This window comes from Macrobrachium nipponense, chromosome 25 (assembly GCF_015104395.2).
Source record: "Macrobrachium nipponense isolate FS-2020 chromosome 25, ASM1510439v2, whole genome shotgun sequence".
Lineage (NCBI taxonomy): Eukaryota > Metazoa > Arthropoda > Malacostraca > Decapoda > Palaemonidae > Macrobrachium > Macrobrachium nipponense.
In genome coordinates this window covers 15,715,906-15,730,171 of record NC_087214.1, presented here as the reverse complement: position 1 = coordinate 15,730,171, position 14,266 = coordinate 15,715,906, and the positions used below count along the sequence as shown (strand labels likewise).

The 14,266-nt window shown below is 37.5% G+C and overlaps 1 protein-coding gene across 1 annotated transcript; it reads right to left on the bottom strand.

Annotated features, from left to right (window-relative positions):
- Nucleotides 1–7,102: 7,102 nt before the first annotated feature.
- Nucleotides 7,103–13,932, bottom strand: LOC135199175 (uncharacterized). The gene is made up of 2 exons (XM_064227064.1): nt 13,838–13,932; nt 7,103–11,286 (listed from the first exon to the last, which is right to left on the bottom strand). Exon 2 carries the CDS (start codon nt 8,297–8,299, stop codon nt 7,754–7,756), a length of 546 nt encoding a protein of 181 aa, XP_064083134.1. The 5' UTR covers nt 8,300–11,286; nt 13,838–13,932; the 3' UTR covers nt 7,103–7,753.
- Nucleotides 13,933–14,266: the final 334 nt, after the last annotated feature.

Below are 14,266 nucleotides of genomic sequence, written 5' to 3'. Positions count from 1 at the left end.
ATGAGAGAGAGAGAGAGAGAGAGAGAGAGAGAGAGAGAGAGAGAGAGAGAGGGGGAGAGGAGAGAGAGAGAGAGTCAACTTCCGGTACAAATTTTTCTATCGTACGTAACAAAAATGAAATAGTCTTATTAAGGATTACTTTTATCATGACTTCACTTGCAAATCCTTCTGGTATGTGAAAGCATAAGGGAAGGTATTCTACGTATATAATATCAAATATATAATGTGGAAATGTAATGGAGAGAGAGAGAGAGAGAGAGAGAGAGAGAGAGAGAGAGAGAGAGAGAGAGAGAATGACGTTAGCGCTCATGGCTCCGTCAAACAGCATAGGTACCATTCAAAACGGGTAGACCTCGACGAGGTAATTACTCCACTGGGACCCCCATTCGTAAGATACTCATTGCAGAAACCATATATTTATCTATGATTTGATTTAATGAAATGTTAGAAACATTACTGATAATTATGTCTGTACATTTTTAATAGCATAACTAAAAATTAATGAAAAAACTTTATGAAATATAGTTATACCAGTTTCCAAGGACAAAGACTTCCAATTTCTTTGGTTCATTTCCTGTAATGCGTGGACAGAACACTGGCGATCATCTATACGAGTACAAAAGCTTACGAATCGAGATACGGGATGTATATACTAGTACATCGTTTTTATAGCAGGCAGGATATTTACAGTAGGATGGTTGGTCAGTAGGCAAGAATATTAGTCACAGGTTGGTGACGAAATCTATTTATTCCTGAGACGCTGAAATCACCTAGCGTCTAAACTAACCAGTATTGCTAGCTGGAAGTGACTTGTCATCTGCGTCCGGTTGTTTCTCTCCCTCTCTCTCCCTCTCTCCCCATGTGTGTGTGTGTGTGTGTGTGTGTGTGTGTGTGTGTGTGTTTGGTGTCTGCTGATTCTTATTTCTAATAATGATGGGGAAGGGAGGGAATTGTATCTTCCACAGTGACACCATTCATACATATTAAAAATTAGTTAAGCACTTTATTCCATTGCACTTATCAAGAGGGCCGTAATAAGGCTTTTTACCTTATTCCAACACTTGCATTCTACACAGCTGTGTTCACGAGGACCTATACTACTCGACCAGTGACGCTAGTGATTAAATGAAGGTAAGGGCAATTAAACTAAGCCTGAAAATTTGGGAAGCTACTAAATCCTATACTAGCTTTTAGAATTACCATATCTACTTTTCATACTTCATACATTACTTTTAGTTTTTAACTTAGAGACCAAAGCAATATGGCTAGGTATTACTCGCACTGCCTAGATTTAAATGTTAATGCAATAATCCAAAGAATTTTTTTTTTGAAATCTCTAACACGATAACCATAGTTTCTTGTACAGGTTCTAATCAGTTTCTCCATAGGTCTAGAATGATTTTTTGGCTTAAGGATTAAGACCAACTCCCTTAAATCATTATAAAGTTAAAATGGGATGTTAGTACTTGAACTGGATGCTTATAACTATCTCCTCAACTCGTGTTTAATGGTACTAATGATAGATATTTTGCACTCTTCATTACGTTAAAACTAAAGGTCAACATAAACTAAAGCCTTCGAGAGATATTAAGTTAAAGGAATAAGTAATCAAAACTGACTTTGCTGGTTAGACAGGAATAGTACCCGATATTAAAGTAGTTTCTTTTACTGAGGTCAAAGGCCCTTTTAACAATCAAACAGCAGTTTCACAGTTGCACCAACATTGTTGAGAGAAAACAGATTTTCATTCATGAAAAAAAAATTCATAATCACATTCTCGCCAAACTAAAAGTTATGGAATTTTGTTTCAAATATTGTTTTAAAGTAGTAATAGCATTTCAAATACTGTTTTAGAACAAACTGCCTTTTCCATGCCAATTTTTTTTTCCAAGCATGACAATCAATGAATACCAAAAGACACTAATTTATTAAAAAAAAAATAGTAAATTAAAAAATTACTCTAAATACCATGCGCTTAACAGGATACCAAACACTATTGGTTTTATTACTAACCCAGAAAATTATTGTATGGTAATTATTGGTAACTAGTTACTTTTTTCAGTGGAAATAATAAACTGCTTAATTTCCAAAGGACCCACTCTGCATATGTTACACAAGCAAAGCAAGTTCTGCCTCAAGGACAGAGTCTAGTAAAAGTAATGAAAGTAGATCAGTTGTAAGGATACCTAATCAAATCTGTCAACACTAGACAAAAGAGCGTTGAGAAGAGAGAGAAATTCCAAGTGCTGGTAGAAAATCTCCGGAAGAATGCAACAACACCAATGTTCCTTAAAACTGGCCAGAATTCTCCCCTTCATAAGCCACACAGGAAAGTTCCACTTCCTAAAACGTTCTAGAACATTCACCTTTATTCCTCCCCTTCTGAAACAATTTGGGATGAAAATTCTCGGTCCTTCCTTCCCTTCCTATTTAGTTAGAATTGTCCTGAACCTCTCTAGAACTCTGTTCTGTTCACGAGGAACAACATAATTACCGTCAGAAACCAGTTGACATCCTACCTACCTAGTTCACTTTGCACAAACAGGTATTGTGGACAAATGAGAGGCACAGGATGAATAACTAAATAAAATATGATTAGTACGACAAACCTAGTACGATTCAGAATGAAATCTGGGTTTAACAAGAAGGTTCCTGACCCCTGTCATTGGATATTTAAGATGGACATTTCCGGTCAAAAACTTCAGACCAGTCCTGTGTAAGTCTGTTGACCTATTCCTACCAAATATTCATACATTGACATATCGACCTATTCCTACCAAATATTCACACATTGACATATCGACCTATTCCTACCAAATATTCACACATTGACATATCAACCTATTCCTACCAAATATTCATACATTTAAATATTAAACTGTGCATAAGGTCTCCAGTAACCGTAGTTGTTTAGGAAAAAATATTTTTTTGACTGAATTTATAAACATTTTTGCAAACTCGCCTCCAACCTTGAGCGACCGACAGGGTATGTTCTATTTTATTTCATTTATTTTTTTTACTCATTAACTAAACGATATAGCGTGTTGTCTCACCAACTAAGATTAGAAATACGCTATCTTTTAATAGACATTATTTTTCTGCACTGTTTAACCCGCAAATTATTTATTTTTTTACGTTTTTACTCTCATAAATAAATCCTGAATATCCTGTCTGTCCTGAAATTTCCGTATCTTGAAATCGACGCGAACCACCTTTTTTCAGAACCTTTTTTTAGGTTTTTCCATAGGGCTGGCTATCCTTATCCCTCCGCACCCACACCACCCCACCAGAACAACAACAAAGTAGTTTGTAGGCTTATTCCCCGAGTAAGCTTAAATATATTATAATATATAAACTTACCGAATTCAGTAGTCGACTCCTGCCATGAGTGTTGATTGACAATTCACCTGGACGTCAGCTGACGTATTTAGGCTTCAGGTGGCTCCAGGTGGTTCCAGGTGGTTCCTAGTGGTTCATCCTCCTCTTGAGTCGTTTTGGTTCAAACAAAAGTAGTTTCAATGCACCCATAAAGCCGATTGGATACAAAAGCAGTTCGTCTCCACACGCAATTTTAAACGGTAAAAACCGATTTCTGTGCGTCATTTTGATAGGCACTTATCCGACGCAAATAAGAAAATGAATCTATTTCAGCTCAATCGAAGTCTACATCATTCAGATCTCTAGTTCATTTTGAAATTCTCTTAATTACGCAATTACTCGACATTACGTCAAAATAATTCTTATAAAAGAAAAGCTACCTCAGATATACCGCATTGATGTCACAATTATGAATCTCAACAGTCTCTCTCATCGGTTTACTTATTGGTTTCTCGATTTACTTATTTACTTACTGATTATTGAGACCAACTGACTACAAAACAAGATAATATATCAACAAGCTCCTTTTAGCTTCGCAAATGGTTATGAAAGGTCGACTGATTCTTTCACAAAAGAATGATTTTGCGATGATAGACCGCTTATACCAGATTTCCACTTTGCTGAGGGACATCGCTCTCTCTCTCTCTCTCTCTCTCTCTCTGGTAAGGGACTGGGTTTACCGATCTATTCAATTCTCTATTTGGATTTAGCGTCAGTCATCGATTTATTGACGTTTTTCTGTCTTATTCAGTAATCGAATGACTTGAATAATAATAATAATAATAATAATAATAATAATAATAATAATAATAATAATAATAATAATAATAATAATAATAATAATAATAATAAAATGATTTATATCAAGCTGTCTTTTGTTTGGGATGGTACTGAAAACGGACAAATGGACTTGTGGACATTCGTCTGTAAAAAAAATTATTTATTAATCACATAAAATAAAATGAAATGTTCGATATAAATAATCATAGATTAGCCTCAAACTACGAAAGAATTGCACCATTGTACCAGTCAATTCCTTGAGTAAATAAGCTTCGGAACAACAACATATTATAAATAATTTAGGCTGGGACCCATGAGGTCATTCAGCGCTGAAAGGAAAATTGGGAGCAAAAGGTCTGAAAGGCGTAACAAAAGGAAAACCTCCAAAAAGCAGGACAAGAGTAAGATAGAAGAAAGAAAGAGGAAGCACAGCAAAAGGAATGAATGAAAGGGTTACAGCAGCTTATTAATGGGGCCGAAGAGACGGTACAGAGAACCTAAAGTTATGCCTTCAGTGCACCTCGAGTGAGGAGGTACACTTCATAACGGTGCTTTGGGGGCCATGGAAATCACACGAGAGAGAGAGAGAGAGAGAGAGAGAGAGAGAGAGAGAGAAGAGAGAGAGAGTATGCAGAAATTGTTCAACAAATTGTGAAGGGTTTATTACAGCATGAAAAGTGGAAAATTGCAATTCAGCAGCTTACAAGTTGTACTGTAAATCTGCAAAGTGTTCCTACGTAACAGCTTTAACAGCTGACCGAAAAGACCCCCATGTATGTATAGTATAAGATTTCGACTTGACAGAAGAAAAAAAAAAGTCTAGACAGACTGGAAGGTTGAGAGGAAGAAATAAGAACAATGTCTAAGTTACTTGCATCAATTTACGACAATATCTGATTCCTATATTCAGACTTTTCTGGTACGGCTAGAGTATTTTCAGCAGTTTTCAGACTTATTTCGTTTCATTAGGACCTAACAAAAGTAATGAATACTCCTAGATAAATGAAGCCTTATACAGTACTTGGTGAGAACTGAACAGAAAGCTGAAATTCAGTTTCTGTACACATTCAATTTACAATTTGGTATGACAATAATTTTCCTATTATTCAAAATTTAAAGCTAAATCTTTAACAATAACAGTTACGTTTTTAACATTAATAGTACAGCGGCATAGCAAAAAAAATCATAAGAATTGTGCATTTGGTGATGGAAGCACCAAACATGGAGGAATGATAGAATATTATATTGGGAACATTTTCAGATATGGAACCACTTTTGTAGTAACCCCAAAGTGGCCGCCATATTGGATTTCAAAATGGCGGCTTACAAATCTTTAATTACAGATAATTCTGGTTATATACTAGCTAGAGACTTGGTTTTAGTGTCTAGATATACATATTTGAGGTCAAGGAATTGAATGGTTCTAGTTAGAAGTTGATTTGGTGACGCCATATTGGATTTCAAGATGGTAGGCTAAAAAAAAGAGAAATTTATGACTGATATATTTGGTTATGTGCCAGCTATATACTTGATTCTGGTGTCTAGATGTACAAATGTGAAGCCAAGGAATTAAATAGTTGTAATGAAACATGTTTTAATTCACATTATCAACTGATAATCAAGTGATAATCCCATAATTATTATGTACATTTATATGCATGTAATTATACACACAACAAGCAAGAGAACTTGCGTATCAGTCAATTCAATAACACGTAAGTTCTGCACAGTTCCAAATCAGTCTGAGCAATCACCATCACAGCCACATAGTGCTGTGCATTTCAGAGCTGCTTTCTTACACTTGCATCTCCCACTGCAACCTTTTTTGCACCCACAAGAGATCAGTTCATAGCAGGATTTGGCAGCTTCTGGTAGTGTTGTCCACAAAGGATCAAACTGTCCAACATTTTCCACCCACCCCCAGTCACATGGTGATGGTAGAGTGCAGCGTGGGACAAGAGACTGCCCCCAACAATATCCACCCTGGTACGTTGCCCTCTTCACATGCTGTTCTAGGGCTGCCTGTGTTGGAGGTATTGCTTCAATAGATCGCGCTTTCTTTGCAAAGAGTTTCTTTCTTGCCAGATTCACCTCTGAACATGTACATTTTCGGTCGTACAGGAGTACTATGTATCTCTCCAGGGTTGCCAATGTGTCCTCAGAAATCTCACTTGGTGCAGATGCCAAGGTCAGAAATTCATTTGTCACTTCTGGGAAAATGTCCCATACTGCCCATGCAGTTATACTTGGCCACGACCTGCAAAGCTCTGAGACTGATATTCACCACCCTGTGATTGCATGGAAGACTGGCAGTGCCTTGGATTTGTCTGGCCCCAGTGAAGCAGCCAGCTTGTGTGCTGCTATGTAGCGGAAGCTCTTGACCAGCTACCCAATTGCCTAGCCATAGTTCATCGACTGCCTCATGTAGCTCCTGGGCCATCCACACAGCAAGAACCACCACATCTGTGTCCATGGTACGGATGAGTATTCTGCGGTGTCCAGATTTAACAGCATCTGCTGCATGAACCATCATACGCGTGTCCGCTTCCTCGTGATTGCATGGGCCAAAGCTGCTGTGTCTTCAAAGGGTGGTACAGCAATGACTGTTTGATATACAGATAAAAATGTCATATATTTGGTGAAGGCGGTCAACTGATCATCAAAAAAAAATCTCATCATCCTAAGAAATTACATTATTTTTATATTACAGATCCATGACAATGTGGGTACATGTATTGACATAATGATATACAGGGGGATCAGATTACCTGTTCACCGTCAGTAGCAATCAGCTGTTTCTCTGGCACATTGATGGACTCCATGACCTGCTTAGACAGGAAGCGGAAGAGTTCTTCCTTGTTCTCGTGGACACGGAGGAATGTGTGCCAGTTCCCTGTAACGGGCAGTGCAGTAAGTAACATGTCGGTGGATTCCCTTGCCTCTGTTAGCCCTTGCAGTTGCCTTCAAGCTGCCTGAGTTTGCATAGCAGTCCCACACTAGATCCAGACGAGAATGATTTTGAAGCTGTGACAGAATGTATGGAACGAATACGTCTGTGGCATAGTCAAGAAATGTTTTGCTGTGGCCAGGGTTCAGCATTTGAACCACTGCAGCCCCATCACGGATCACAGAAGAGACTTGTGGTGGGTGAGACGTTGGTTCAACAAGCTGTTCCAAAGGCCTCAGAAAGTCAGATTTGGAACCAAAGCGGATCCGTCCATTTTGTGATAGTGCAGGCGGGTGTGCACTGTTCTCATGTTTGAAGAACTGCTCGAGATCGCCATCTCTGGTTTGGCATGCGATGTATAGTCTGGAGAAAAGCTCTGAATCACTCCTTGCAGAGGCGAGTTGTTGCTTGCTCTTATTGACCCTTTTCACCTTGATGGATGCAAATAATGGAAGTTTGTTGCGTTTGATGACATCATTGAGTGGTTTGGATCTGTCTGCCAGACGTTCCTTCACAAATAAATGGAACTGATCTCGCCCCATCTGCACAGCTGTACGCACACTCTCTACTGCAGCTGGGCCCAGGATCTCCTGTGTGTCTAGTACCAGCAAATCTGTGCTTTCTTCTTCAAAGGGGTTGCCCATCTCCTCAATGACTGCTGTCAGTGCACGAACATCTTGGACAAATTTTCTTCTGTACACTGTTGGTTTGCTCATGGTGGTGGGTGTGCTCTCCTCTTTGGTGCAGTTGTTGTGAGGTCTCAAATTCTGTGATGACCCGAGCAACTTCAGGGCCAGTCACCATCCACCGTCGAAGGGCACTTGGATTTTCAGTGAGACCCACTGCCCCGCCATCACCTTTGACCATGGCATTGTTTTGCTCATGTGCCTGGTCTAAGGCAATGGCGGAAAAAGCATGCCTGGTCTTCTTGGATGTGAAGTGGCCCATATGGAACTTGGCAGCAACATCTGGATGTTTCTCTGCAAGGCAAACCATGTCCCTGATGTGCACTGGAAACCAGCGAGCATAGTGGACATGATCCAATGCAGCAAACCATGCAGCTAGCTCTGGTAGGGTGTCCATGTACAGTGTGAAGTTCGACTCTCTAAGTGAACGTATGAAGAGGAGTATAGAGAGCTCCAGGTGAAGTACAGTGGCCCAGTACTGAAACTGGGGACATGCTACTGCTCTCATGTCACACCATGCCTCAAACTGCAATAGTTCCTCATCTCTTGCTGTCGCTCTTTCTTTGTATCTAGTATATGCATGGTGCTGAAGTATGTGCAGGGCAGAAGCAGTTACCTGGTGGGCGCGTCTTGTACGGCTGACATGAGCTGCATGCAGGAAGGAGTCTGCTGTGCCTGTTGTTGCTATCTCTGCCTGAACCAATGCCTCTGTCCAACCACTGTCTTACAGCCAGTTTCCTGCTGTCTTCCAAGCTGCCATCTATATCAGTCATAAATTTCTCTTTTTTTTAGCCTACCATCTTGAAATCCAATTGGCGTCACCAAATCAACTTCTTACTAGAACCATTCAATTCCTTGACCTCAAATATGTATATCTAGACACTAAAACCAAGTCTCTAGCTGGTATATAACCAGAATTATCTGTAATTAAAGATTTTTAAGCCGCCATTTTGAAATCCAATATGGCGGCCACTTTGGGATTACTACAAAAGTGGTTCCATACCTGAAAATGTTCCCCATATAATATTTGATCATTCCTCCATATTTGGTGCTTCCATCACAAAATGCACAATTGGTTTGCTATGCCGCTGCACTATAACAGTTAAATCTTCAACTTAAACTCACTGGGAACTCTATGCAATAATTTAGCACTAAAAAAATCATTATAGCTTAACCAGAACTTCTCCATATGTCAAGACACTGTTGCATTTTTCTAAAACAGACTAGACCTATAAATTAGAAATAATTGTTTTTCTAAAATAATTGACGTTAGAGTCACAAGCAACTTAAGATGTACCCTCTTGCAATGTAACTACAGGCAATTTCATAATTGATTTGGTTCCTAAGCTTAGACAGAACTCTTCTGTTGAGATTTAATTTCTGATAAACATTCTTGAGGCCAAGTCTACGTATAACGAAACTCAATGGTTATTAGATAGCTTCCCCTTTAGTTCCTTCCGCTTTGCTGTTAAACCTCTTTAACCTAACTGCTCCAATTTACATCGTTCATGGAAAATCAGTCCATCTGTGGAACCTTGCAAGGAAAGAGATGGTGTGACTTGCTTGCAATGCAAAACAGTTAAAAATCGTATTCGATTAAATAGCAAATATCCCAATAGCTATGAGTCTACTAAGGAAGGAATTAACCGTGTGTGTCAAATGCCTCGAACATACTTGAGTATGTCCTAGAGAAAAATAAATGACTAGTTCTCAAGGAAGGTGATTTTAATCTTCCAAGAAAGTTTATCTATCAATCTAACATGAAGTCGAATAAACTGTTCACATAACTGAGAATGCTTGTTCATTCATATGTCTAATATAGCCTTGTCAAATTACTCCCTTTCAGAGACTACTTTCGAATGACCTTCATATACCTAAGGCACCTTTGTTAACAATACCTAATCTCATTTAAGGTAACGCTTTGAATTTGAGTCTACTTACATGTTCATCTACTTATGATATTTCCAGAAAAAACAAACTATTCACAAGTAATGCATTCAATATGACTGAATCCTTTACCTAAAATACCATTAACAGTAGTATTGTAAGTGGCCCTTAAAGTAACAGTGAAATTCAGAGTTCACTTATTCCATAATTTTATCTATGATACATTTTGACTACGACTAATTTTGGAACATCCCCATACCAGTCTCAGTGTCTTGAAATTCTACTAAGTCCCTACTGCTATGGAAGTTAATTTAGCAATATCTATGTAAGCTTTACAGAGAAAAAATGTCAGAAATAATTAGTCTTAAATATTATCTGTTCTATAAAGGTTAATACCTCAAAAGTCTGACTCCTCACAGCTATTCCTAACTATATTGACCACTACGAAGATATTCCATAAAATCAGCACCTAAAACCAGCTGTTTGCAACTAATGAGCCTTTTTTGCTATTGATAGTTTTTGTTTAACTTTAGGAAATGACAGGAAATCATCATCATCATATCCTACCATCAACGTTCCTCTGGATACTGCAAATCACAACTAGACGAACGTGTATGTATTCTTTGAAACAATCAATTACTTATAACTGTAATATTAAACCAAGTTGATGGAAAAGTATTTTTTAACATATGTGACTTCTCGATATAGAATAGTCACAAAGTAGCCATGGCTGCTTAATAGTTGCTATTTCACTAACAAGAAAATTATGTTTAAAATTATGGAGCCTGAAACATCCGTAACTACCTGATAGACGATGGTAAACTAATGGGAACACAGGTAAAAACTATGCAACCTGAAATGAATGACTACGCTCCTTGGCAGCTGATGTTAACACTGCTGAGAAATTAAAGTGAAAACTTGGTATTTTAAGACACAACTATTCATCTAATATTTCAATTATATATTCAGATAAACAGAATAAAGGCTAATTATCCTAAAACCAACTGAGATTTTTTTATGGTTAATTTGAAACTATTATTAATCTTATGTAAAAAAAGAATTTATCCTGAAAGTTGCCAGATTGCTAATACTTCACAAGAAAATTGAATGGCCTACATATCCAGACACACTGAACTACTTTTGACTGATATCACACCGACACTAGACCCCTGATCAAGCAAAACTGTGTCCTGAAACAAACAGAACTACCGTACTTGAAGGCTAATATCAAACATATAGAGAATCTATTTTTAAAAAGCTATGCACGTATCCTAAAACTGATCGAGCCTATAGTCATCTTAAACTGGTAAGAAATGGAAACAGCTGTCCTGAAATGTACTGAAGTACTTGACATGATAAACTTATGAATCTTGAGTAGCCAAGACTGTGCCACAAAACTAATGTTTAATTGGTAAGGAAATGATTGGTGGGAGACCATTCCATCTGGCCATAGGCAACTGTTGACACGGGTTAAGTATTACATTCTACTTGTTAAACATAAATGTAGGCTTTCTTGAAGTCCAGTTCTTCGTTCACAGATACTTGTTGAATTGCGAGGCATACTGTGGTCTAATCAGCTTGTCCCATATGCACCCTGCAGACGATTTCCTGTAGAGATGAGGCAGAAGTTAATAACATCATATCACCGAGATCTCTAGCCTTACAAAGTAATGAAAGATAATTCGATATAACCAGACTTTAAGCGTCTTATACCCACACCCTTTTCACTGAAAGGGGCACAGATGGGACAGGGTCTTTTTCAGACAGTGATGGTGGTCTGTAGCACTTCATGAACCAACCACATCTTAAATTAAACTGAATTAAATTTTTTTCACAGCTACTGTAAATATTAATTCAAAATTGAACTGCAATGAAAAGGTAGGAGGCTTCTTAGTGTAAGTTCCTATTAGCAAAGTACAGTAAAATGCATTATTATTATTATTTTATTTATTTTTTTTTTTTTTGCTCTATCACAGTCCTCCAATTCGACTGGGTGGTATTTATAGTGTGGGGTTCCGGGTTGCATCCTGCCTCCTTAGGAGTCCATCACTCTTATTATTATTATTATTATTATTATTATTATTATTATTATTATTATTATTATTATTATTATTATTATTATTATTATTTCTTGGAAGAAGCCTCTCTTTCAAACATATTCTGTTAAAAGAATAGTTATGTTTTGCTAATTAATTCTATATTATAAATTTATTATTATTATTATTATTATTTTTTTTTTTTTGCTTTATTACAGTCCTCCAATTCGACTGGATGGTATTTATAGTGTGGGGTTCGGGGTTGCATCCTGCCTCCTTAGGAGTCCATCACTTTTCTTACTATGTGTGCCGTTTCTAGGATCACACTCTTCTGCATGAGTCCTGGAGCTACTTCAGCCTCTAGTTTTTCTGGATTCCTTTTCAGGGATCTTGGGATCGTGCCCAGTGCTCCTATGATTATGGGTACGATTTCCACTGGCATATCCCATATCCTTCTTATTTCTATTTTCAGATCTTGATACTTATCCATTTTTTCCCTCTCTTTCTCTTCAACTCTGGTGTCCCATGGTATTACGACATCAATGAGTGATACTTTCTTCTTGATTTTGTCAATCAACGCCACGTCTGGTCTATTTGCACGTATCTGATACCATAGTCCCAGAGGATCTTTGCCTGATCGTTTTCTATCACTCCCTCAGGTTGGTGCTCGTACCACTTATTACTGCAAGGTAGCTGATGTTTCTTGCACAGGCTCCAGTGGAGGGCTTTTGCCACTGAATCATGCCTCTTTTTGTACTGGTTCTGTGCAAGTGCCGGGCATTCGCTTGCTATGTGGTTTATGGTTTCATTTTTCGTATTGCACTTCCTACATATGGGAGAGATGTTATTTCCGTCTATCGTTCTTTGAACATATCTGGTTCTTAGGGCCTGATCTTGTGCCGCTGTTATCATTCCTTCAGTTTCCTTCTTTAGCTCTCCCCTCTGTAGCCATTGCCATGTGTCATCGCTGGCTAGTTCTTTATTATTATTATTATTATTATTATTATTATTATTATTATTATTATTATTATTATTATTATTATTATTATTACTTGAGCCTGGCTATAAAGTTTCTAAAACCATTTCAACATTTTCCTTAATCTGGCAAGATTTTTCAGAACTAACATTGTTCCACGTCTCTCCAGTTTGTCATAATCCAAACACTCCTCTGGTTGGCTCAGTTAACCTCAAAGTACTCTTTAAAAAACAATCCAATTCCTATAATAAAATAACATAGAATTGACCAATAACCATTTGAGAATAGCAGAGAAAACTTAAACTAGTCAGAACCTTAAAATTCCATAGTACCAAGATGCTTTATGCAAAAGTTCCGAATTGCTGAAATGAAAGCAATTTTTCAGTATTGATTGCATATGATGAAAAGCATTTTCCTAAAATTGTAAGGCTTGAATGTTAACGATATATTACCCCACAGACCTTGTTTTACCTCGTAAAGGGCATCACTCATGTTTTTGACCAACAGTCCTAACAATCAGATTGTCAACATTTGATCATGGCGTACTATTTTAAAAGCGAGGAGAGTTTTATACCAGCAATACCAATACGTCCTTTGTTGTGGAAGTATTTTGTCCAGATATCTATAACGAAGTGAAAAAATGTTTACCTATTACATCAACTTGAAAAAACTCCTAACACAATTAAAACACTTAGAAATCTGATTTAATAACTGTTCAAAACTTAGAAATCTGACTTAATAACTGTACATGACTAACATACACCTTGTTCAACTAATTAAATTTTCATTGCAATAATTCCTTACCCGTGAATTAGACCCATAAATCAAGAAAGCAATTCCACTTAAGATTAATTCAATATTCGACTATTTTTCTCTTCAAGAAATCTTTTGACAAAACCAACATTTGGCTGGAATGAAGGAGACTAAAATGACGACTATTTCTCTTTCAGCTCCGTCCAAAAGGCTTCGAGAATTCTTGCACCAGATCAAGTGTTCATTGTCATGATACAGTGGCCTCCATTACTAAGAATTAGACTAATGTACAAATAAGTAAGTATACTAGCTTTCATTATTCATATCTATAGTTACGCTGTATAGTTACACTGTTATCAGGTCAAAAAAAGAGTGGTATATACAAATGCGTTACCAATAATGAGTTGAGTGGCCACACGAGACTACGAACTGTGTTGTCGTGGACGTCATCAGTTGTCCGTATTGCCCGCAGAGAGACAGACCTGAGATATAAATTTATCGTTAGTCTGGTTTTAGTTAAATCGAACTTAAACCACAGCAGAGGTATTCTCTAATCCCACTGCCGTGGTTTAAGTATCTGTTAGTTAATTGTCTCGACAAATAATAGAAGAAAAGTAACTCCTAATGAAACAGACATAGTCGACGGCTCACATACGCTGACTATAGGCCTACGACATTGTGTGACACGTGCAAAGCAATGATATCACGGTTATGTTATAAGGGAGGATTAATTCAGGAAGCTTTTGGTTTTGTGTCCATTCTATGCGAATACTTGACTAACTTTATGCAAATGAATAGGTAATATTATAAAAAAAAACCAGAA